At 49.2% G+C, this 22,690-nt stretch overlaps 8 protein-coding genes across 8 annotated transcripts; 4 read left to right on the top strand and 4 right to left on the bottom strand.

Annotated features, from left to right (window-relative positions):
- Positions 1 to 241: 241 nt before the first annotated feature.
- On the bottom strand, positions 242 to 3,158 carry aguA (alpha-glucuronidase). The gene has a single exon (XM_025609735.1). It carries the CDS (start codon positions 2,913 to 2,915, stop codon positions 387 to 389), a length of 2,529 nt encoding a protein of 842 aa, XP_025470993.1. The 5' UTR covers positions 2,916 to 3,158; the 3' UTR covers positions 242 to 386.
- Positions 3,159 to 3,437: 279 nt separating this feature from the next.
- Positions 3,438 to 5,748, top strand: BO94DRAFT_582619 (transcription factor domain-containing protein; the record flags this gene model as incomplete). Its single annotated transcript, XM_025615485.1, has 8 exons — positions 3,438 to 3,488; positions 3,542 to 3,565; positions 3,621 to 3,736; positions 3,793 to 4,175; positions 4,220 to 4,515; positions 4,559 to 4,993; positions 5,041 to 5,276; positions 5,322 to 5,748. 8 exons carry the CDS (start codon positions 3,438 to 3,440, stop codon positions 5,746 to 5,748), a joined length of 1,968 nt encoding a protein of 655 aa, XP_025470992.1.
- Positions 5,749 to 5,891: 143 nt separating this feature from the next.
- On the bottom strand, positions 5,892 to 7,873 carry erg4A (c-24(28) sterol reductase). Its single transcript, XM_025611069.1, has 5 exons — positions 7,817 to 7,873; positions 6,906 to 7,754; positions 6,530 to 6,861; positions 6,267 to 6,484; positions 5,892 to 6,222 (listed from the first exon to the last, which is right to left on the bottom strand). The coding sequence occupies exons 1-5, from the start codon at positions 7,840 to 7,842 to the stop codon at positions 6,211 to 6,213; spliced, it is 1,437 nt and encodes a 478-aa protein (XP_025470991.1). The 5' UTR covers positions 7,843 to 7,873; the 3' UTR covers positions 5,892 to 6,210.
- A 915-nt stretch (positions 7,874 to 8,788) lies between these two features.
- BO94DRAFT_532181 (uncharacterized protein) lies at positions 8,789 to 9,798 on the top strand. Its single transcript, XM_025611068.1, has one exon. It carries the CDS (start codon positions 9,148 to 9,150, stop codon positions 9,553 to 9,555), a length of 408 nt encoding a protein of 135 aa, XP_025470990.1. The 5' UTR covers positions 8,789 to 9,147; the 3' UTR covers positions 9,556 to 9,798.
- A 270-nt stretch (positions 9,799 to 10,068) lies between these two features.
- On the top strand, positions 10,069 to 11,001 carry BO94DRAFT_458326 (SDR family NAD(P)-dependent oxidoreductase; the record flags this gene model as incomplete). Its single annotated transcript, XM_025607786.1, has 5 exons — positions 10,069 to 10,430; positions 10,480 to 10,592; positions 10,645 to 10,667; positions 10,713 to 10,765; positions 10,809 to 11,001. Coding segments are annotated over 5 exons (744 nt in total), but the record flags the coding sequence as incomplete, so codon positions are not given.
- A 123-nt stretch (positions 11,002 to 11,124) lies between these two features.
- BO94DRAFT_543465 (alkene reductase) lies at positions 11,125 to 12,490 on the bottom strand (the record flags this gene model as incomplete). The annotated part of the gene is made up of 3 exons (XM_025613139.1): positions 11,125 to 11,490; positions 11,537 to 12,172; positions 12,233 to 12,490. The coding sequence occupies 3 exons, from the start codon at positions 12,488 to 12,490 to the stop codon at positions 11,125 to 11,127; spliced, it is 1,260 nt and encodes a 419-aa protein (XP_025470988.1).
- Positions 12,491 to 13,004: 514 nt separating this feature from the next.
- On the bottom strand, positions 13,005 to 13,684 carry BO94DRAFT_532178 (uncharacterized protein). Its single transcript, XM_025611067.1, has one exon. It carries the CDS (start codon positions 13,443 to 13,445, stop codon positions 13,056 to 13,058), a length of 390 nt encoding a protein of 129 aa, XP_025470987.1. The 5' UTR covers positions 13,446 to 13,684; the 3' UTR covers positions 13,005 to 13,055.
- Positions 13,685 to 14,157: 473 nt separating this feature from the next.
- Positions 14,158 to 15,703, top strand: BO94DRAFT_532176 (uncharacterized protein). The gene is made up of 6 exons (XM_025611066.1): positions 14,158 to 14,435; positions 14,482 to 14,501; positions 14,547 to 14,583; positions 14,629 to 14,696; positions 14,742 to 15,214; positions 15,260 to 15,703. The coding sequence occupies exons 1-6, from the start codon at positions 14,294 to 14,296 to the stop codon at positions 15,609 to 15,611; spliced, it is 1,092 nt and encodes a 363-aa protein (XP_025470986.1). The 5' UTR covers positions 14,158 to 14,293; the 3' UTR covers positions 15,612 to 15,703.
- The last annotated feature ends 6,987 nt before the right edge of the window (positions 15,704 to 22,690 follow it).

Raw genomic sequence — 22,690 nt, 5'->3', positions numbered from 1 at the left:
GGTGTAAAGAAGCTGTCGAGTTGCTGCTCAGTACAGAAGGTGTTGATATAGACCGTCCGGATGTTGAGGGACGAACCGCATGGACATGGGCACATCTTACGAATCATGTTACTTTGGCCAGCTTAATCCATGACCGATTGTGGTTCCTGAGCAATCAAAACACGAATGTGGCCTGAGAGGCAGAGAGATCTGGAGGTAATACTTGAGACGCGGAAGCTTTTCGTTGCTTGGAGGAATGTGACTGCGCTTGGAGAACTGGAGTATTTCACCGCCAACAACATAAACTATTATCAGCAGGGAACACTTCATGAATTACCTTCCACATATATTCTTGAGCATCGTATCTAGTGGGTGGAGGAAACTCCATGTCTTGTAAAGAGCAGGCATTAATCGATCACACCTGGAGGAAGCAGAACTACGTAATCCACCGGTGCAGGCTCGACTCCATTTGCTTGACCAACAATCTTCAACTCATCTCCTTGCTGGATCTCTATCCCTTTGAACGTAACTCGAGTGGCCGAGTGGCCGTCCAGATAAATAGACGGGGTGTGACCGAGAGAATGATGATCCATGTCCCCAAGCCATTGACCAACCACATTGCCATTCACCGACAATGTCCAGTGGGATTGCCCGCCATAAAGGTCATAGTAGTTCACGCCTATGTCGTATGTTCCGGATGGAGCTTGAAGCGTTGTCCTAGCTACCCCTGTGGTCGAGTTAGACGTAGTGACAATTGCTGTGGTGTTGGAAGCAGCCTCAAATGGGCTAACTGTGTACAGTTCGTAGCCGTCCAACGCCATGCTCTCGGCTTCGATGCGCCAGGGGTGGTGACCGACGCGTCCATAAACATCGGGAATCCCCGTCATGTTGTAGTAGAAGTTGACAATGGCATCGCGCCAGACTATAGAATGTCCTGCCTGATAGACGAGTCGCGTCCCCATGGCTTCGTATCGCTCCTGATCTATCAAACCCTTCAAAGATTCCCACTGGCTGATAAATCCTTGCGCAGTTTCTGCCCCCGCATAGTGAGCGTTGTAGAAATGCTGAATAACAGTCTCTCCGGAATGCAGCCGATGGTTCCATGGCACATGGTGGAACCACAGGACGAGATCATCTGGCGTGGCTTCCAATGACTCGTATACGCGCGCTACCTCCTCTGGGTATTGACCGGTATAACCAGTGCCGTTCCCGACTGTCCGATCCATGCCGACTGAAAGGTGGTCGGCACGCGTCCATTGACCCCAACCGTTGTTATCTTGTGTAGCTGGATTCGGACCATAGTGTGTATACAGAATATCGGTCAGAGTCTGTATGCCCAGGTTACCTGTGTAGTTCTCGTAGGCTGGCCAGGAAGCCATGGACATATCAGTAATCGTGTCGACTACCTGATGAGATTGACCGAATGTGAGGCGAGTCCAGTCTTGAAGAATCTGCTCGGAATCATCTGTTGGGCTCCAAGCCAGACGGCCGTATGCATAGAGATTGGACATTGCAAGGTGGCTACCCAACCAGGTCCTGTTAGTACCAACGTTGACAACCGCAGCCCAGCCCCCGAGTGATCGGTTAAATCGCTCTCCAGAAATAATGTCGCGAACCACTGACGGCTGGTGATCCACACGCAAGTCGAAATCCAAAACAGTCTTCCAGAGCGGAGGTAAGTACACTAGATGGCATTGCTGGCCCAAATACTCCTGGCTGACCTCCAGCTCAATGGCCGTATTGGTGTGATAGAGGTTGGCAAAAAGGGGTGATGTAGGCTCACGCACTTGAAAGTCGATCGGGCCATACTTGATCTGTACCACAACATTCTCTTCGAATTGCCCGTCTAAGTCCTTGAAGTACTCCACTGCAGCCTTGGCACGATCGGCCTTCCAGTCTGATTCATTTAGGTTGTCATCATAAACAAAGGCACGGAACATAAGCACACCACCATGTGGCTGTAGGGCCCGCGCAAAAAGGTTGGCCCCCTGTGCCAATGTGCGATTGTACGTGTCAGGGCCTGGCTGGCCCTCGGAGTCTGCTTTGACAAGGTATCCAGCCATGTCCGGGACGTAAGTATACAGGCTGTCGGTGATATTCTGCCACCATGCAATGACACCAGAATCGAGGGGATCGTAAGTGTCGAGGCTACCCACGTCTTCAGGAGAAGCAAAGTTGAGGGATATGCCAATCTGCACGCCGTATGGTCGACAGGTATCTGCTATCCGGGCCAGGCCCTTCATGTTTTCTGGTAAGAGTAGAGTTGCGTTGGCATTGACGTTGTTGACGACAATTGCATTGACCCGAATAGATGCAAGCAATCTAGCATACTGCTCAACTGGTGCCAAGTCATCGACCACTGTGCCGTTCTCAAAAAATATGGACGCTCCACCGTAACCTCTTTCAATGCTTCCGTCCATGTTATCCCACTGGTTCACCCAACGGATCGGAGCGTGCGGGCTGCTGGCATAAGCGACGTGAGAAAAATTGCGCTGCGCTACCATGGATAGATATTCGTATGCTCCGTACAGGGCGCCTCGGTCATTCTGGCCTAGGATTCGAACAGTATCACCTCGGGATTGTAACCAGAAGCCATCGTCATCGAGCGCGGGTACGGTGATGTTGCCGTTGCATCGTTGTCGGTATTCGTCAACGGTAGCCACCAGTATTGATGCAGGACTATCACATTGTAGAGGCAGAGATGACAGGTTCTTTGAAAGAATGGATTGGAAGCCTGCCTTGAGTTCCCGCCCCGCAGTCTCGATTGGATTCCCTCTGGTGCTATTCAGCAACACAACGTGCGACGGTAAAGCTTGCAGACAGCTGAGATCGCATGGAATTGGTGCGTATCGAAGCCAGCCATTGTATCCATCTTCAGCCGCTGTCAGCGACCATATAGAAGCTAAAGCCAGCGAAGTGTATGCAAAACCCCTCATGCTGCAATAGCCTTGTCGATGACTCCATGGAGAGCAAGCCTGAGATTCTGGACCCCTGCTTCACTCATATACAAACGCATTCTGACCGTCTGGAAGATTTCCCCACATCGTCAGGACACAGATGTGGGGGATTCATGCTAAATTTTGCAATCAGGCTATTATTGCGCTCGGGGTAAACTGAGCCTGGCCATGGCTGTATGGCTATAAGGACTTTTGCCGGCAATGCCGCATGACTGACTGTTGGATGGAGAATCGCAGATGGCTCGGAGATTCTCCGGGTCATTCGATCCAGAGAATGGCCCTTGCCTGATTGAGGAATGAACATCACGAGATGCACTTATCCCAAAGGGTGACGTCTAGCCTAAACGGGAATGGTCTCCAACACGGTCGGGATCCGGAGACAACTTCAGCTTACTTCATCTAGTTCGTCTACTCCATCTCAACAACAACTACTGAGGTACTACTCAGCCAGGCAGAGTCGGTCGAGTATTGAAAAATGGGCTTTGATAGCTGGACATGACAATGACTGCCAGAACCCCGACCCCCGCCCGCAATTCCTTCCGGGCCCGTGCGGTATGGCCTCATTGTCCACACACCAGTTGTTTCCTACTACTAATCTGGTCCAGTGCGAAAACTGTCGTCTCCGAAAGGTATTCTACTATGGATCCTATTTGTTCCTCACACTGGCTGATAATCTAAGTTCAGATCAAGTGTGACAAAGTAATTCCCTGTTCCAGCTGCAGTGTTCTTGGGATCGCCTGTGGTTCCGCCAGCACCTCAGTGGGTTCTGGTCCTTCACGAAGAGGTGATTCCGACGACTAGTAAGTGATTTGGATTCGATCAATGTGCCAGGACTAAGATGAAGTATCTCATTCAGTGAGCAAAGGTTTTCAGCACTTCAAGAACAACTCACGTCCCTCCAGAAAGCGCTCCAGCAGATAACACAGCCATCGGCTTCAGTGCGGGCATCTGTGCAGCCAGTCCATCCGATTTCCGCCAGCCCAACAGCTCCTCCATTTGAAGGGCAGTCGTCATTTCATCATGAGACTCTTGTAGCTAGGGATGCAGCTTACTCTGCCGCCAACACTTCCAGGAATGGACAACTGGGTGACTATGTTTCTGCCGCGCTGTCGTCTCTAAAGACCAGTCTCGATAGGCACCACGCCTCCGTGGCCCAAAGCGGCGAACAATCGCCTATTCAGCCAAAAGAAAAATTGCTTCCGGTCGATATGGTAGTAGCTGTCGTGAAGAAGGTCAAATGTATGCATTGCCTCTCCGCCACCCTATGCCACTGACGCGTATAGCCCAACCTCCCTTCTTCCTGGTCAGTCAGTCATGGATAAACTCTGCCCGGGTTGAATCCTTATGCCAGTCAATATACTTTCCGCTCAACCCGGTCCCTGCTGGGACGTTGACTCTCTTCTATGGCCTTCTCTTCTACATCATCCGCGACTACCTGCATGCGGAAGATCCAGATCTCGCACGCTTTGATCTTCAATCAAGCCTCAAAATTTGTGAGCATTATTTTGCTACCGGCTTGAGCATGCCTGAGATTATGGTCGACCCAACACTAGAGAAAGTACAGGCATTGCTACTAGGGGTACGTCGATGTCTTTTGTGTCTACCCGTTCTGACTCTTGCAGGTCATGAAAGCACAAGAGGGATTTGACATCCAACGCTGTTGGTCCTACCTCTCCCTGGCATTTAACATGTGTCAGAGTATGGGCTTGCACCGACGTTCTACTTTGGAAAGGGACGAATTTCCTTCGGCCGAGGAAAAGCGCCGTGCCTTTTGGGCACTTTACACAATCGACAAGAACATTTCTCTCAATATTGGAGTGACCTCCCATTTCCAAGATCACGATATAGATGCTGATCTTTTTACCCCCTCAAATGATCCCAAGCATCGGCCATGGGACTTGATGGGGCTTGTGATTGTGGAATTTGCTGGTGTCCAGGGTAGAGTCTATGATCAGTTGTACTCTACCTCTGCTTGTCGAGCGGTCGATCAGCAAAGGTCGGCTTCCATAGATCGATTATCTTCCGATCTAATGGCCGTGCGGGACAGACTTCTTGCAGTATGCTTGCTTTTGTACATCAGCAATTCATTTACTGACGTCCTCAGATTGATGTCAGTCCGGGTCTCTATGCCGACTCTTTGCATGGAATGGCAGCCTGCGCAGATTTCATAGCATACTCTGTGTTGACCGTTATCTACCGTGCGCAGACACGTCCACGCGATGCCATGGCAATTTCATCTCGCTGTTATGAATCTGCAACTGCCGCGTTACAGAGTCATTTGAAGTGTTTCACCTACTTCCGTGGCCGTCAGACGCACAAGCAGACAGAATATGTCACCTGGTACGTTCACCGCCTCTGTGAAAAGAAATAGTACTAACAAAATAGGATTCTTCTTTACCCTTCCTTTACTCCATTCGTTATCGTCTTCACTCACGCCATTACAACGGCTAGCACAGCTGATCTGGCTCTGCTGCAAGATACGGCCAGCTCTTTGGAACTGATCAAAGGCCTTTCCCGTGGATCAATGCACCTCTACACAGTCTGCGAAGCCTTCGTCCGGGCAGCGCAGATTCTCGTTAATTCACAGCAGACACTGACTGGGTTGGAACAGCACCAAGATGGGTCCCTTGTGATGCCTACAAACAACGGGCTGGGGAATATCGCCTTGCCCGATGTCCCGTGGCCGGAGAATACATTTGAATCCACGATGAACCAGGCGGATATATCCATGTTCTTGAATGACTTTATTGGTACAAACCGGTCGGTGATGGATATTTTAAGTTCCGAATATATCAACGATTCAATGCAATAGTTACATCATGCCTAGTCACTCTTGCGCATTCACTACGTCGTCCAGCCCCCCAATAAGCCAATAAGAATGGTCAAATGTCCGACATGTCAAGCGATCGCGAAAATCCACTTTCAAGGAAAGCCAATGAGAGACGCGCCTCAGGACGCGTCGATGAACCGTGGGCCAGTGACAAATCCTGTCATATCTGATTAGATTCTTTAGTTCAATTAACCACTAATGTACATGTAAGTATGATGAGCAGTGATTCAATAAGTTTTGGGTTGACGACATTATCATGCAACCACCACATCCATCCACAACCTGAGTGATTTGCCTTCTGAGCCTAGCGACTCAGGACTTCATTCCTTTCCGGTAGAGGAATTGATAGCTCTCTCACTATTCACGGGGAAAATTCTTTAAGAAGGCACTTGAGGTGGTCCGCGTCGAAAAGCATCAGTCAACACCCGAAGTGATCATAGTACATTAAAAGACATACTTTTTTGGTTAGCTTGGTTCAAAGGAAAACTAGGAGAACTCACTGGGATAAACAAATACGGAACTCTTCGCTCATACTCGCGCCAAGCTTCTCCATATCTCTCGCGACAGCGTTCGATATCCCGGTGAGCACGATGAATAATCATCACCGTGAAGAAGGCCGAGTAGAACCACGGGAACGGCGAGTTGAAGCCAGTTATAAGGCCCCAAGAAAAGGCAAAGAACCAATCGCAGCTATAATGGACCTTTCGCGCCATACCATCTTTATTCATCAGTCATGATCCAAAGTCCACAAGGGGCAACTTACACCATCCATCACACAAAATCGAATCTCCCGTTTTTGTCTTGATGCAGACAGGGTTCTTAACCGCCTTCCAGGGGAGCTGAGGAAACGTCTTTCGATTCACGGGCTTTCCTCTCTCTTGGGCTCGAAATAGGTTCTTCTGACTGTTGCAGGTATCCCACACCCAGTACGCGAAGAGATACATGACGAACAACAGTCCCAGCGCTAGTGGGTTCCACTTATAGGTCGACGGGTCATGATTCGCCAAGTACAGGGTACAATGACAATAGCTCATGGGAACACCAGCCAAGTTCCAGAAGATGAGCATAAAGCCCCATTTCTCATAATACATATCCCTGTATCCAGTTAATTTTGTCCACTCACGGAGTTAGGTACATACCAGCTAGTGATAATCAGCTCTTCGCCCTTGGCACATGCATTGGCGTATAGAAAGTGCGCCATAAGCATGAACGACACCGGTCCAGACACATACCCATAGTCCTCCCACTGCTTCAGTGCAGTTCCGAGTGTCAACAGAAAGAGGATGTACCAGGGGATGCGAACTTCGAAGAACATCTTCATATCGAGCCACCCGAACAACCGGGGGTTCAGCTCCGCGCCCATGAAGAAGTCATAGACATGGGATCCTGTCATTCGGTGTTGTACACCTCTTGCAAATGCAGACACGTATGCAATGATCGATACCAAGAAACCCGAGCAGATAGCCACGGACATCAACGGGCCGAACTCATCGACAAGTGTGCTCAAGCGGAAGAGCCCGGAGAAGTGAAGAACCAAGGCAGCAACTATGGTGACATACCACGATGCTGCAGCAGAGCAGTAATAATCCAGTTGCTTTCCGTTCAAGTGAGGGAGACATTTTCCCTTTCCGTATACACCGGGGAGGTAGAGGTACCCAATTCCTTCGAGAACCAAAAAGGTCCAGTATATGATCCAGGCTTCGCGGTAGGGGTAGGCGTGGGTATAGGCGAGGTTGACGAGATGGGAGAGGAACTCTGAGATGGACTGATTATCTTCAGGTAGGGGGAGGTGGCCGTCATACAGAGTCGCTCCTATGTACATGTAGTACATTAGGAGGGGGAATCCGATGATCGCGAGGGTAACCCCGGGGGCACCGCCAAACTCGAATGTTATTTTTTCATCGTCATGCTTTTTATCTGAGGTCTCGGGTGAGGTCTCGGGTGAGATCTCATGGGAGGTATTTTTCGAATCCATGCTTGCTTGATGGCTAGGGATGTATTGTTGGTCAATGTATCTTCGTGGGATTCCTGGGGACAGGTATAGACTCACCTTATCGCCGAGTTTACAGCAGACATTCTATTGATTGAGATGATAGTCATGTAAACGTACACCCCTTTTGTCCGGGAATCGAGCATTTAAAACCACCCCATTGCTGTCAAGTTGTATATCTTCATCATTTCCGAAAGACCGCGCCCGCCGTGCTCCCCGCGGACTCCGCGGCGGGCCCGGAAATTTCGGCAACAGGCGAGATCCCTACTCCGTAGTAATGAAATCCTCTTAGCATAATCATCGAGTAATAAAAGATAAATCTATCTTATACCTCACCCGAGTAGAATCCATGACTTCAGTATCAGGACTGAATTCTGAATCAGAGGGAGCTGGCGAGACCGTTACTGGCTTGGTAATGTACTGCATAAAACACAGCGCTGACTAAGCGTATGCTGATTGCCGGGAAACAATACCACCTCGTGATTGGTTGTAGAATGATTTCTCTATGTAGTACTAGAAGTGAATCATTATTTCCGTACTCCAGCCTTCAATATCTGTCATGTAAGCTCGTTAGTTCCCTTTATATATCTCACTTGGATACCTTGTTGTTCAATCATCGCAGGTTTTCCAAAGGGTATAGCTTCATCTGCCTAGATACGGACGAGACTCATATCCCACCCACCCGACATAAAAATAGCTCACCATTCCCAACCCCAACAATCCTCTACCTCTAAGAATACCACCTACCCCTCCCATCAAGAATCCTCCTAGAGAATCCGCGGCCATACAGCCCTATGGATGACCACCCCGTGCGCGACTTTCCCACCCACAGCGCTAACTTCCACCGTCTGATTGGCCCTTTCCACCCGCAGTCCTCATCCACCCCCTCAAACCAAGCTTTACCGGGAAGCACCAATCACCGTTCCCGCTGAAATGTGACCAGCCCAGCGCAGGTGAACCCGCCTGCATATCACCTCCAGGGCTGACTGCACCATCGAATCAGCATCCCCCATGAAGCGCTCATCCAGCACTCATGACAGGCACTTCCTGCAGTCGCCGACCCAGCATACCCCCCGTGCTAGGCTTTTTTTCTAACGCGACTGCCTACGGGTAGGGCTGGGGCTGTCAGACAGAGAGTATATAACCCGTGCGGGAGGTCTTGGCTTGAGCTTGTTTTTGTCAATGTTTATTTCTTTCGTTAGTATATATTTGTCTGGCCGAGACGAAGTGCTTCTACCGGTCTACCTATCTACCTATTTACCTTCAAACATAATTACATCTACAATTACATCAACAACACAGCCGAATCTCCATCTTTTTGATCCTACTCAACCACAACCACAACCACCCTCCCAATTACACACCCTCACCAACCAAACAAAACCACCAAAATGAGCATCGGCAAACTCATCGGCAAAATCATCATCGTCCCTATCCTCTTCATCATCTTCGTCTGCGTCTGCATCTTCCTCGTCATCCGCCACTACCACCAAAAACGTCGCGATAAGCGCGAAGACAAGGCTCGCGCCCAATACTACCGTCAACAGTATCAGCAGCAGCAGTTTATGTATCCACCACAGCAGGGTGGAGCACAGTGGGTGACGACAACGACGTCCTCGGGGGCTGGGGCGCCGCCGTATTATTATTTTCCAGGGCGGGAGTATACTACACAGGGGCAGGGTAATGGGGGTGGGGTGGAGTATACGGAGGCGATGATGAAGAAGCCGGAACCGGTGTTTTATCAGGTTCAGGGACAGGGGCAGGGACAGGGGATGCAGCATCCGGGGGAGATGGTGTAGGGTTCAGAGTGGGTTTGTTTGGGTATAGCTTGATGAGTGTAGTATAGGAGTTATTGTGTTTGATTGTTGGGTCTGTTCTTGGATTGATGCCTTTTGTTGGGGTTGGATGGGTTATGGGCTTATTGTCTTGATAATGGGTTCATGGCGGACTGGGTATATGTTTATGGGTTATGATTTTGGATGAGAATATGATTTTTTATCTTCTGCGAACGTTTCAAGGAAAGTCCATGCAGATGAATGTAGCCAATCTCGAAGTATCAAAACCGGTGGCAGCTTGCACTGGGACGGAAAAGTGCCATGGTTACACAGGGGGGACTGTCAGTTCCCCTGGGTTGAGTTGAGGCTGGTCTAGTGTGCCGTGGATGCATCCAGATGTCCGTGAACCATTCCAGTATAGCATAACATAGCATAGAATCCAGCATGATGCCTTGGCAGTTCCCCGCTCGGCATCAAGGATTATCCACCGAGGCAACCCCGCTCGACATTGTCGTTGCCTGCAGGAAGAATTAAAAAGGCATCGGGCGCACGACCGCCTTCACGCTGGCGCAGAACGGCATCGACGCCTTGTCGCTCTTCGATCTCGACCCCGCTCTTCTCCAACTCACCAAAGACCAACTCCAGGCCTCACGCCCCCATGTCCTCGTGGAGACCACCGCCGGCGACGTTTCCAAGGAAGCATGTGTCGAAGAAGCCGTCCGTCGCACCGTCGATCGGTTCGGACGCATCGACATATCCGTCCACTGCGCCGGAATTATAGGGAGTATGGTCCCAACCCATGAGCTGACGGTCCAGGACTGGCAGAAGGTCATCGATATCAACCAGACCGGGGTGTTGCTCTGCGAGAAAGTGGTCATCCGACATATGCTGACACAGGAGTATGTCTTACCAGCCTCACTGAGCAGATTGCTGCTAAATGGGTTGCAGATCGCGCGGCTTTCGAGTCGGTCGGGGGACGATCGTGAATGTGGCTTCCATGTTTGGGGTGGTTGTTCCGACCGGTGGGTCGGGATTAATGGCGTATACGGCGGCGAAGCACGGTGAGTTGACTGATTATTGTGAGGATGATGGGCTAATAAGGCTGATGTGCAGCTGTGGTGGCCATCTCAAAATTGGTCGGTCGCATCGATGAGCTTGTCGGCGCAGGCTAACCGGATTAGGACGCCAAAGCGTATATCCAGCACGAAATCCGCATCAACGCCGTCTGTCCGGGGTACGTGTCCTGTTGGCAAGCCCGGTTTGTGCTGACCTCTTAGATATACGGATACCCGCATGACCCGCACCTGGTATGAAGGCGGCCACTTGGACCAAGAGTTGGAGCACCGAGCCGTCATCGGTCGCCAGGCCCAGCCCGAGGAAATCGGCGATGTGATACTCTTCCTGGCCTCCCCCATGAGCAGTTACATGGTTGGCTCGGCCCTGGTGGTGGACGGCGGCTATACGGCTTAAGCTCTGATACTGTATATCACTGGTGGAATTATGCGGATCAACAACCTAACGGATGAGACGAATGCTCCATTGTATATACTAAACCAGCATGGCATCATGAATATGTACAAAAGCCATCGTCAATCAAAGTTGGCTCTGGACTTTGAGGAGCGTCTGTGTCGATTCTGCAGCAGGCTCATAGTCCACATAGTGGAACGCATTATCCTCAAACGGCCCATAGAAACGGGTGCGATCGTACGGGGCAAACGGGATGCCCTTGCGCAGTCTCTCCACCAGATCCGGGTTGCTTGTGAAGTATCGCCCATACAACAGGGCGTCGTACTTGCCCTCCTCCAGGACTCCCCAAGAGTTGGTTTGGTCCCAGCCACCGGCCGAGAAGAAGGGCGTGGAGCCGAAGATCTTGCGGAAGGAGGACAAATCGACGTTGGGGAGGCCCCAGCTGCTGAGGAACCTGTCCTTTTCTTCGTAACTGAAGATTTGCTCGTAGCGCTAGAAACATCAGCAGGGGAAGTTAGCTGACCACGGATCTGCTTACCGGCTCAACGAAGCTGACATAGGACAGATGAGGGTGTGTCTGCTTCAGCGATTCGCACAGAAATGTCCAGGTTTCCACACGCTGCTCGCCACGCGCCTGGTTGAACAGACCGAAGGGGGTGAGTCGGATCGCCAGGTTTTCCTCGCCCACCGTCTGAGCCAGTTCGTCCATCAATACGAGCACAAATCGACAGCGCTTCTCGGGGGTACCGCCGTACTCGTCCGTCCGCTGGTTGATGTTTGAGTTCAAGAATTGCTCGGGGAGGTATCCGTTGCCTGCGTGTAATTCGATTCCATCAAAGCCGATCTCCATGGCGGTCTTGGCTGCTCTGCAGTAGTCCTGGATGGTTTGCTTGATGTGCGCGACAGTCAGTTCGATCGGGGGGTGGTCGGCATAGCGAACTGGCTCGGTCGATCCCACCGGGGGATGGCTGTAGCATTCGTTCGGGTCGTCCCAGACACTGGCAGAGGCTGAGACTGGCGGGTATCCGGTCATCTGGGGGATGGTAGCACGACCGGCGTGCCACAGTTGGCAGTAGATGTATCCTCCCTGGGCATGGACCGTCTCGACCACTTTCTTCCATCCGACGGCCTGCTCGTCCGTGAAGAGACCGGGAACGCCCGGCATTCCATTGCTCTGCTGGCGTGTTAAGAACAAACGAACAACGCATCAGCGTGGGTATCTGGACATATTTACCTCCAGCGATGGCGGAATGCCCTCCGAGATGATCAACCCACCTGGGGTTGCCCGTTGACGATAATATTCAGCCACCAGATCCCCAGGATACCAGATCCGATTGGGGTTTTCAGGGGTGCTATTTGGGTTCAACGGCTCGCCCCGGTTGCGAGTCAGAGGGGCATGCACCACCCGGTGGCTTAAAGTGAGTTTGCCATTGGCAATGGCAAGGGGCTGAAAGAGCCTGGAGTCGGCGCCTTGAATCTGAGCCACGTTCATTATGCGATTCCTGCAGGTTCAATCGATGGGATGGCCAAATACCTGAAGCGGCAGTGAGAAGCGAGAGGCAACAGGCCAGTGCAGTAGCCCCTGGTTGACACGGGCTGTAGGCGTTCACAAGACCCCTCAGTGCTGCGGCAGCTCACATTGCTGATAGTCCACTCCTATTCTCGACGGACTGAAACGGGGAGATGCGGAACCATTGCCATATAGGGTGACAGATGGAGCCTGACAGGTTGCTGGAACCCAACCAGAGTGCTCACGACACGAGAAATTGGAATGGCGAGACGGGCTGAACCTTGCCAAGTGGAGGCGCGGCCACGAATGTTACCCAGTAAACCGAGGTTGCATAACAATTAATTAATTGTTCATTTGGTGCCTCACTTGTTTTGTTTTGCAAATCGCGTGGCGACCGCGTGGGTTTCAAGCATTCTGCAGGCTTGCTGATCGGAGGCAAGGCTGAGTTCCTGGAAGGATGGAAGCCTGTCCGCCACGCTTGTTGAGAACATGACCTGAGGCGTAATCTTCACCAAACATACGCAGATAAGTTGAACAATGTGAGCCATCACATCGACCAGGAAATAATTGGAAGGACGCGATCAGGGGCTCCACTATTGCAAAGCAAGCGAAAGTCAAAATCCCCTATCGCGGCTCTTGGCGGCTGGTTAGGGCACGCTAAGGCACGGGTCGGTGTCCCAGCCGGAAGAACAACTTCCGCGGCAACTCGATGGCGAGGTTCCATCCAGACGGGCTGGTGAGTGGTGACTCTTAGACAGTTAGGCCATTGGATGATGGAATTACTGATTAGTCTTACGATGGAGCCCGAGTTCTCGACTCTCGCCAGAAAGTGCACGACCCCCTTCCCAAATTCCCCTGCACCGAGTTCCCCGGTTCGGTTTGGCTCAGGACGCGTCGATCCCTCGGGTCTCTGCTGCAGCCATGACAGATAGTGCATGGTTGCCATGGCCTATCTGCGGCAGGATCTGGTGCATAAGTAGTTTGGCGAGCTATTGGAACGAGCGCCTGGGGGCGTAATAATCGGCGATGGTTATTCCTCCTGATCGCAGGGCCGTGATATCTCCGACGCCCTACAGCCGTGGCTCCAATTTCCATGTGTCCGGGTCTGGCCCTGGGAAACGCTAATTATATAATGAAATCATTCGACACTGCGGAGGCCGGAGAGACCGTCACCAAACTCAAACGGGGTGTCAACATGAGACATTCCAGATAGCCGATCTCCCCCGACGGGTGTCACTTTTGGGTGAACCATGGTTGGTTTGGGGCACCGTCGGAGCACTCCCGATTGCAGGCTACATGATTGATAGAAATCGCATGCGACGCCCCAGTGGCAAGCTTAAACACGATGGTCTAATGCAAGCTGCATGGTTGCTTCTCCCTGCCCATCATCTCCCAAAAGAGGTAGACGTTATGGCCTGCTGAGACCTATCACGATCGGTTCGCTCGGCTGCTCCATAGTCGCCTCCCAGACCAACTGCATCGGGGAGATGCTGTCCCCCTCTAGAGTTTTCTAGTATCTACACCTGGGCGGGACGATCATGAGCCAGCGCCATTGGGATCATTTCGCGGAGTCGTCTCCCTCATTCCGACCCAAAGATGGGCTTCTCTAGGCGGCTCCGCAGGCCCATCATGGACAATGCAGCTGTGCGCTTGACCCGGGCGCCGACAGACAGACCAAGCGTCTATAATTGAGCCTATTTATAAATTCTCGGGGCTCCCCACGGTCATCAATTCATAACTTCTCCATGTTGTGCCTTTTTCAAGAGGCCGCATTGACCACTGGCCATGTCACTCAGTGACCCCAACAATGTTTTGAACACCATCAACTTTGTGACACAATGTCTTTGTATTCCGATCGTTAGCGTTTTCGTCATTTTGCGATTCTCCATCCGCATCTACTACAAGCAGTTTGTAGCGGTTGAAGACTGTACGTGTCGGTTCTTGCTCCAGTCCTATTATACTAACCCCAACAGGGTCATGTCTAATCGCATGGGTACGTAGAGCGCTGCTTGCTGCTTCACCCCGCTAACTCGGGTAGATCTTGTTCATGGGATACTGTGGGGTTGCCATTGCAGGTACGTATCAATCACTTTGTCGCTGACCCTTCTGACAATCTCCAGTGGGTCACTATGGCGGAGGTTACCACATTGACGATGTCTCGGAAGCACACCAGGTGCTCTTTCGCAAGGTATGACCCTCGCGCGGTGCCGAAATTTTACTAATCGATAACCAGTACTGCTACGTCGCTACCGTGCTCTACTGCCCCATGGCCCTCTTAGTCAAAGTCGCCCTCCTTTCAATCATCATCCGCATCTTCAGTCCCTACCGATCCAAAGTCCTCTTCATCTACATACTCCTCGGCTGTCTCTGTGTATACTATGTGATTGCGGAGATCATCAAGATCCGCATGTGCGATCCGATTCCGGGCTACTGGACGCTCGACCCGAAGGCGTCGTGTCTCAACCAACGGGCCGCGCTGATTGCCGACTCGGTCATCAGTGTGGTGGCGGACTTGATCATCTTGATTCTGCCGCTACCGTTGACATGGTCGCTGCAGATGTCTCGGAGTAAGAAACTGCGGGTGATTGGAATGCTGTCGGCGGGTGGGTTGGCGACGGCGTTTAGTCTGTATCGATTGGTGCTGGTTTTACGGGATGGCAGTTCTAAGGACCAGACAATTGTTTTTACGATTGTGATTCTATCAGGGTGAGTTCTATCCATATGCCTTTGGGACATTTCTAACCCGCTCAGAAACGCCGAAGGAGGAGTTGCTATGATCTGCGCCTGTCTTCCTACCGTCAACATCCTGATCAACAAGCTCCGCAAGAAGGATTACAGCTCCCAACGCTACTACGAACCCGAATCGTCGGTCAATTTAAGCAAGCTCAAGGGAAGCAACAAGCGATTCTCACTGGGGACATCCCGGCGCGCCGATGGCACCGAGTCCGCCTGCGACCAGTCGCATCTGATCACCTTCGCGGGGACAGTCGACATGGAGGGCAGTGCTGATGTGGGAGGTATCCATAAGACAGTAGATGTGTCGCAAACAGTGGAGATGGTGGTTGATGGTAATGAAAACCATCACCGTGATTATCACTCATGATTATACTTGGGAGGCATTTTGTATGGTTTGGGGTTATACTGGCTTTAGCGATAGACTACATTCTTTAATAGATTCCTATGTAATTATTCACCTTTATTCTCCTAATGCTATGAATTATAAATACGTGGGTAATATTAGTGATGTCCTGCCTTTCACGGGGACTAGATTCACCCCGATTTCCATTCTATATTACCCTCGATAGATTCCGATGATTCATCTCGGCCATTAACTAACTCTGATTCCCGTGTCACGGCTATATAAAGCCCAATCCCCCTCCAACTCTTCTTCCTCCATCGTCCCCATCTTGGAGCGTCAAAGAAGAGCAATCAGTCATCATGACATGATTCCTTCCATTCCAGTATACTATGGAGATATCTTATATCTACCACTATAACCTCCCCATATCCAGCTTTGTCCCTACCGCCATCAATACTTTCTCTCTACAATCCATGGATTAACCCCAATTCCCAAAGAAAATACATCTTCCCCCAGGCCCGAGATTACACAACAACTGCAAAGCACAAACATGGTGCATACGTTATTCGACGCACTCGGTCACATCTACCATTGTTAACCGTTTTCACATCCACAATGGATGCGACCAGCTAGACATGATCTCATTAGAGACCTTTACAATGTCCTAGAACATACCCACGATAAAGCCCACCGTGACCATTCTATCTGCTATATAGCGATATACACGTTGTCGGCTCTGTTTGACCTGTGGTATATTAACTCATAGCTGGCGATCATGCATCAAAACAACCAATGACATACTCCGGTGCCTGAAGGGGATTCTTTCATGGATGCCACAGAATCGGGACAGAGGTTGTCTCTACATTCAATAACAATAACATGCAGTGAATATCAGATCAAAGTTCTCGCTATCCCCGATGTCTGATTTCTCCGGACGAGGATAGGTATGATATCGCAAGACGTGGGTTATATGCGTGTCACCGAAGTCATTCCATAATCTCACATCCAAGGAACGGGTACGGGAAAAGCCTTCACTCATCATCAAGATGCGTCTGATACAGAATTCCACAACAATAAGAGTGGTCATTCGATCGCTTGAATGAAGATATGATGCGAAATGTGATATGCTGACGTATTTTGAGCCCGAGCAAGTACGTCGACGATATGAAAGCGGACTATATTTGAAGCATGAAGCAAAAGCCGTCTGTATGATATGCTAGAGATTCGTCGACGACCAACTAGCCTGGGGTGTGCTATCTCTGCATATTACTTATATTTTTAGAGACAAAGAAAGAGATATCTGATGCGATATGATTATGATGTGGTGGGGAGAACGTCCATGACATCTGCATTCGTCTGCCGATGTTTCTGGAATATGCTATGGTTGATGCTGTAGCTTATGCTCGATACAGAGGGTGTCCATGTTCGTGCTATAAGCTCTGGATGTCACCGCTCGAGCTGGTATTGATCTCAGGTACCGAGATATATTCTCCTTATGTAAAGGAGATCTATATATCAACAATGTGCTATATGAAGCATAAAGGGCTGCTATGCCCGGCTACCCATTGCATGTTCGTGATTCTCGCATGTGCGGAGTTCTCGGGTGTGTATATGGCATATGGAAAGGCTCATAAACTCGTCTTAGGATCATAATGGCTTGTGATGATCATGACCGAATAATAATGATCTCCAGGTTGGGTACGACAAGACACCCGAAAGCATACAACAGATATAGCACACATCTATCCCTCCAATCAGCGGATACATGACCGGCGTCATATTGAACCAGAATCAGAGTCATGGTGACGAATGCTACGCAAGAACCATGCATGACAGAAACGCTGATCTCTTATGGATATTCACGAAGATCCTAGGGTATAGACCTCCGAGGGTATGGGTCAGCAACTCTTCTTGAAATGGCTTGCTTGGCATCGAGACCATCCAATATCTATTGGAGGAAGAACCACACAGAGATATCAAAGCTACCTGTCTGCTGGTCTTTGAAGACGGATGGTTCTTTAATGACTTTACCCGGGTGGTCAGCTAAGCTCTTAGTTAATGGCTGTGTGGAGTCAAACATATCGTTTATCATCACCCAGAGGGAATGTGGAGCCCTGAAATCTATTCCTATGTCTGCAGACTTTCCTATATCCAAGCAAAAGTCCACATTGAGAGACTGTCCTTGCTATCACCACAATAGACACCATGCAAGGCAATGGCTCGGCTCTGGCTGCCGGCGAGTATGTCCTCGATAGGAGAGAGAGGAGGAGATTGAAGTTGATCGACCAACAGACGAGCACATGTTGTTTCAAAAACAGCGCGCAAATGTGACTTTATCAACGCAACGATCTTCAACACTGAGACATTCAGTGAGAGTATGTCCACAGTGAGGACCACTAGAAAACATATCACCCACTTCGACTCATATTTATCCTCCTCCTCACTCCTCAATTGCTCTCGCTATGCCAATGAGAACTCGCTCCCTATTGCGGAAACAAAGAGCTGTCCAACGATGACCCTGAATAATTCACCCGCCTATGTTACTCAGATTGACATTTTCTGTTTACTCGATATCGTTAATGGCTGGTCGAATACTAAAGCACACAAACGCATCGGCACTCATGTATCACCAAATCAATATACAAGTTGTATTGCCACGAAGCCATCCATATATTCAACTCAGAACGCTTTGCACGGTGAAACCAAACTTATTTAGGGTCCGTGGCAGAGAACAGCCACAGTCAAGAAAAAGAGTTGTCTGCGAAATTGAAGCAACGGTACAAGGCTGGAAGATCTGGCCTCTTCTGATAGCGTGTCTGCCTTCTTTGGCGAGACGAAGAAGAATACCAAAGGGATATGCTGATCACGCATTCCATCTCACAATAAAGCCACTGGACTCCGTGCCTTGGTACAAACACTAGATAGGTACTATCCAGCCACACATCCCAATTCTAGCGTGGCATCTAGCAGACGCCTTCGACTGTTACGCTATACGTTCATGGTTCTTTACATGGTAGGTAATGTACAAGAGATTGGAAGTCCTACGTGCTGATTGTCCTACAACAATCTGCATCAAACTCTCAAGTTATGCTGGACTTGAGACATTGAATGATTTTGTATGCTCGCCGCCAGTCCTGGCCCCTACGGCTTCCAAAATGCCAGGAGGTATTGATCTGGCGTCCGAATATACCCTATTTCCAGACTATATGTTTCTGGTCATGGTTGGTTTGAGACAAGCGTGCTAGCAAAGTATCGACACTTTGTGGATCTTATAAGAACTTGAAATCAGGATCAACTTGGTGGCAAAGTAGCGTCCATGGACGACAAAGCACAGCACAGATACTCCAAAAGATCTATTCAACCCGACAGTAGATGAAGCCAAGGAATATCCGCGAGTATATATATATACGGCGATAATGAACGACTGGAAGAGGATACATGTATCTCCATGCATGTCAATCTGGCATAATCTGTGCCCCTCGATGGCATGAATTGCACCATGGCAGAAGCAGAGAAGCTGCTGGTTCAGTGTGAGCCGAAAAGGTTACTACGAACCTGAAATCAATCAGTTTGTGCTCGGAATCTGCAGTTTAAGTCCATTGCGCGGCAACAGAAAGCGATTTCCTAGTGGGGTTTTCATTGATGGAATTAGCCCTAATAACACTGCTTTTACGTCTACATTGAATCTATCGACTGGCATCCCGGTATGCCACTAGGTACATGGACTGCACTCATGCACGCAAGAAAAGGCCATTGTATCAACCGCATGACCGGCAGATAATGAAGAATAAGACCATATTCCACTAACAAGTACCCAGCTTCCCAACGTTTGGCTATATTGCATGGTGTATACTGTTTCTACAACGCCGCCAAGACAATAATGAACGCAATGGATTCTACACTCATGCCCACATTCTACACCATGGATAGGAAAGAAAATATCTTCCGTGTTGAAACCCCTGATTAATCCAGAACAAAGTTCAGCTAAATGTTCTTGATGGAGCAAATAACACTTGACTGGTAAATCTCACAGCGAAGAAGCCACTCCGTCTATGGATGAAAGGAGACTGAGAGAGCAAGACTTGCTATTTAGAACGTTGCGAGATGCCTAAATGGGGATGTGGATACTTATTTCCGATCAGCTGACACATATCAGGGAGTTATCACCACCATCTTGCCTAATGTTGGGGTTCGATCATGGTATATGGGTAATGATATGTCCTGGTGTGTAGCCAGACGTTGAATATGTTGATACCAGAAGATCTTCGATGATGCTCGCTGTGAATCATCGTAGGAACTCTACGGATTCACTGTGATCAGAGTTCTGAGTAACGACCACAGAAGCATATGACTGAGATGGTAAGTTCCTCCCGTCACATTCCAGTGCTGCCATGCGGGAATGTTTAGCTGACACGGTGTGTGTCTCTCTCAATTATAGCTCCCCCGCTGCTGCCAGTGTGTAATTCCCGATGAAGGTTCGTCTGCCGAGAGACCGATTGAGATCCTATCTTCGGACGCGGAGACCACTCCCTATACTGATAAATAGGATATCTTAATCAACCATGCCACAGTTCTTTGAAGATTAGGTTGGGGACTACCACACGTTGACAAAAGCAAGATGGAAGGACATAACAGTCCGTTGTTTGAAGAATAAGGCGTCGATGTCTAGGGCGGTGCCATGGATGATGAATTCCATATTTCCAAAAGGATAGCATCGGTGTCCTCGGAACACTCTGCGGGAAGAAACACGCGTTTTAATTCTCCAGTTTTATACACCGCCGAAAATTGCGTGGTTCATGTCAAAGACTTCGGTTATTTGTCGGTCTGATCGTCCTCGAAAGACGTGATGAGTACCCTAAAGCGATGGAATGGGGTACTGACGGCAACTTATTACTCTGCTTTCTGGAGAGATCTCAAGTTGATATAGACTACAGACACAAACACATCAAATTATTGCAATATCCATTGACTCGCGAGGATGTCCGGGAGTCAGGGGATGTTGAGAACGAGCAAAGAATATACACGACGATGAAGAACGACTCGGTGAGACACTATTCTTTTAATGTCAAGGTATCTCTGTCTGATGCCGAAAGAAGCATGAAATACTTATCCCTTACCCTGGCATACACGAAGATCTAATGAGAGATTCGGCCAAGTTCTGGGAAAAGTTGCAGAAGACAACCCCCTAGAGATCTTCAGCCAAGCAAGGACAACCAATGACTCTCGTGCCAAAGACAAGAGCATGTCTACTGTATCCTGCCTCTGTGAGCATGACTCACCATCTGCAAAGCTGAGAGCCAGTGATGGTTCCTAACTAATTATAGTATAAGTCGAGCAATGGAACGAAACTATCGAGACTGAAACGACTCCGATGAACGCCATTATCAGCTATATCAAACATAGGGGTCGCAATTGCCCGTCCTACAGTGAAGAAATGAGGGAACTGACCCCAATCTCCGGGTTTGTTTGCCTAAAATGCTAACCAGATTAGCCAAGACGTTCAATGCAGGAGGAAAGAACCGCAAATTAAGACTCTGGTGAACGAACTGGAAACAATGCTTGAGCTCTTTAAGAGCCGGGATCTTACTTTCTCAAAAGACAACAAGACATCAGATACAATTATCATGGGGAAATATGGAGAATAAACCACTACGAGGAGCTGAAGGTCCCCTGGGTACCTTTTTCTCAGTTTAACAGGCCACACGATCTATGTCTGTGTCATTTGGTCGGCCAATCTGATAAATTCAGTCAACGAAGGAGTGTTTTATGGACGATGGTCAAAACTTGGCTATGGGCCACACCTCTTCGAAGAAACCATTTCTTGTGTCAAGTGGGCCATGGAGGGAAACGGCATACAGCTAATCACTTAGTATAAGCTAACTGATGTGCAGAATTCCAAATGGATACCAACAGCAGCCGTATTTTAATTGCCGGGTTTGCAACGGATCCGATAAAGACCGTTTTGCGTCTTGTGTCGCAGAAGCCTTCTTAAGCCCAGATAAACTCCACAGCTACAGAGACATATCCGTCTACTTTCCCAAAGTATGCCAGGTAGATGCCTCAGCTGTGTCGTGGGAACCTGTCCTCCCATCGAGGTATACAGCATCAACACCCAAAGGACAAGATGGGAATTATGTTGGTTCTCCGATCATCAATAACACACATTTCGAAAACAAACATGTTAAAACTATTCTGGAAGAATGATTGAATCACACGTCTTCCGATTCGCCCATGAGTTCCGAGTCATGACAGATGTCCTAATAACAGGAAATATTCTTCTTCATAAACGGGACCCAAAAGAGAAAAGTAGGAAGGACTATGCTTCACCCTTTCTTCGAGCCGAACCATGATGGTATTTATCAACAGTTATCGTCCCTTAATATGACAACCTAGTACAAGCGCTTGATGGAGATGCACCCTGGCCTTAGTTTTTGCCACTAATCAACAGAAAATGCCTCGACGAGCGCTGGACCCCGCCGCGCCTACTCTGGTATATAACTTTATACCCGTGGAGAGGGATTGCATGAAGGAAAGCGACCTGAATCAAGCCTTGCCAATCAAGCAGGGATATCATGATAAATACCAGACATCTCTGCAACAATTGTATGGGTTCAATGTGCATATCACATATCGATCCTGATGGCGATACCATCCACTCCTTGGGTCGTTTATGCAACGCTCACAAGACAGCAAGAGATGCACTTGATTATAGTGGCGAGTGAAGAAGACATATTCTAATCTTTTGGGATTGTAAGCATTGCTTTTGAACATCAGTTTCAGTGGCCACGAAAGAGAGCATATGGATACAGCGCTTCGCTCTTTTCATGTATCAAAGAGATGGATCGAAGGCCACCTTGGCGGCTGTCATCTATACAAACATTTATATTTATTTGAATCTTGAGTGAATAATCAACATAATCAAGGTTTATCGACTTATTATCTTTCATGATATAGCCGACTTTGATGAGAACTCGACATCGACACTGTACGCACGACTTCCCAAATCAAACACTCACTACTCTTGGTGAGTATCAATCAAAAGATCCTCCGTCACATCCAAGGGAACCAAAGTGCATCTCCGAATTCTTTACATAGAAGCACAA

The sequence above is a fragment of the Aspergillus sclerotioniger genome, assembly GCF_003184525.1.
Source record: "Aspergillus sclerotioniger CBS 115572 chromosome Unknown BO94scaffold_5, whole genome shotgun sequence".
Lineage (NCBI taxonomy): Eukaryota > Fungi > Ascomycota > Eurotiomycetes > Eurotiales > Aspergillaceae > Aspergillus > Aspergillus sclerotioniger.
This window is presented reverse-complemented; position numbering and strand designations above follow the sequence as displayed.

What these genes read in the sequence shown, in the direction of transcription:
- BO94DRAFT_532178 (XM_025611067.1), bottom strand. Translation starts at nt 13,445, where the DNA reads ATGCACTATCTGTCATGGCTGCAGCAGAGACCCGAGGGATCGACGCGT.
- BO94DRAFT_532176 (XM_025611066.1), top strand. Translation starts at nt 14,294, where the DNA reads ATGTCACTCAGTGACCCCAACAATGTTTTGAACACCATCAACTTTGTG. An exon ending in CTGTGGGGTTGCCATTGCAG is followed by an intron (nt 14,584 to 14,628) that starts GTACGTATCAAT and finishes GACAATCTCCAG; the next exon opens with TGGGTCACTATGGCGGAGGT. An exon ending in ACGATTGTGATTCTATCAGG is followed by an intron (nt 15,215 to 15,259) that starts GTGAGTTCTATC and finishes TAACCCGCTCAG; the next exon opens with AAACGCCGAAGGAGGAGTTG.
- erg4A (XM_025611069.1), bottom strand. Translation starts at nt 7,842, where the DNA reads ATGTCTGCTGTAAACTCGGCGATAAG. An exon ending in GCTGTAAACTCGGCGATAAG is followed by an intron (nt 7,755 to 7,816) that starts GTGAGTCTATAC and finishes ATACATCCCTAG; the next exon opens with CCATCAAGCAAGCATGGATT. An exon ending in GAGCTGATTATCACTAGCTG is followed by an intron (nt 6,862 to 6,905) that starts GTATGTACCTAA and finishes AACTGGATACAG; the next exon opens with GGATATGTATTATGAGAAAT.
- aguA (XM_025609735.1), bottom strand. Translation starts at nt 2,915, where the DNA reads ATGAGGGGTTTTGCATACACTTCGCTGGCTTTAGCTTCTATATGGTCG.
- BO94DRAFT_532181 (XM_025611068.1), top strand. Translation starts at nt 9,148, where the DNA reads ATGAGCATCGGCAAACTCATCGGCAAAATCATCATCGTCCCTATCCTC.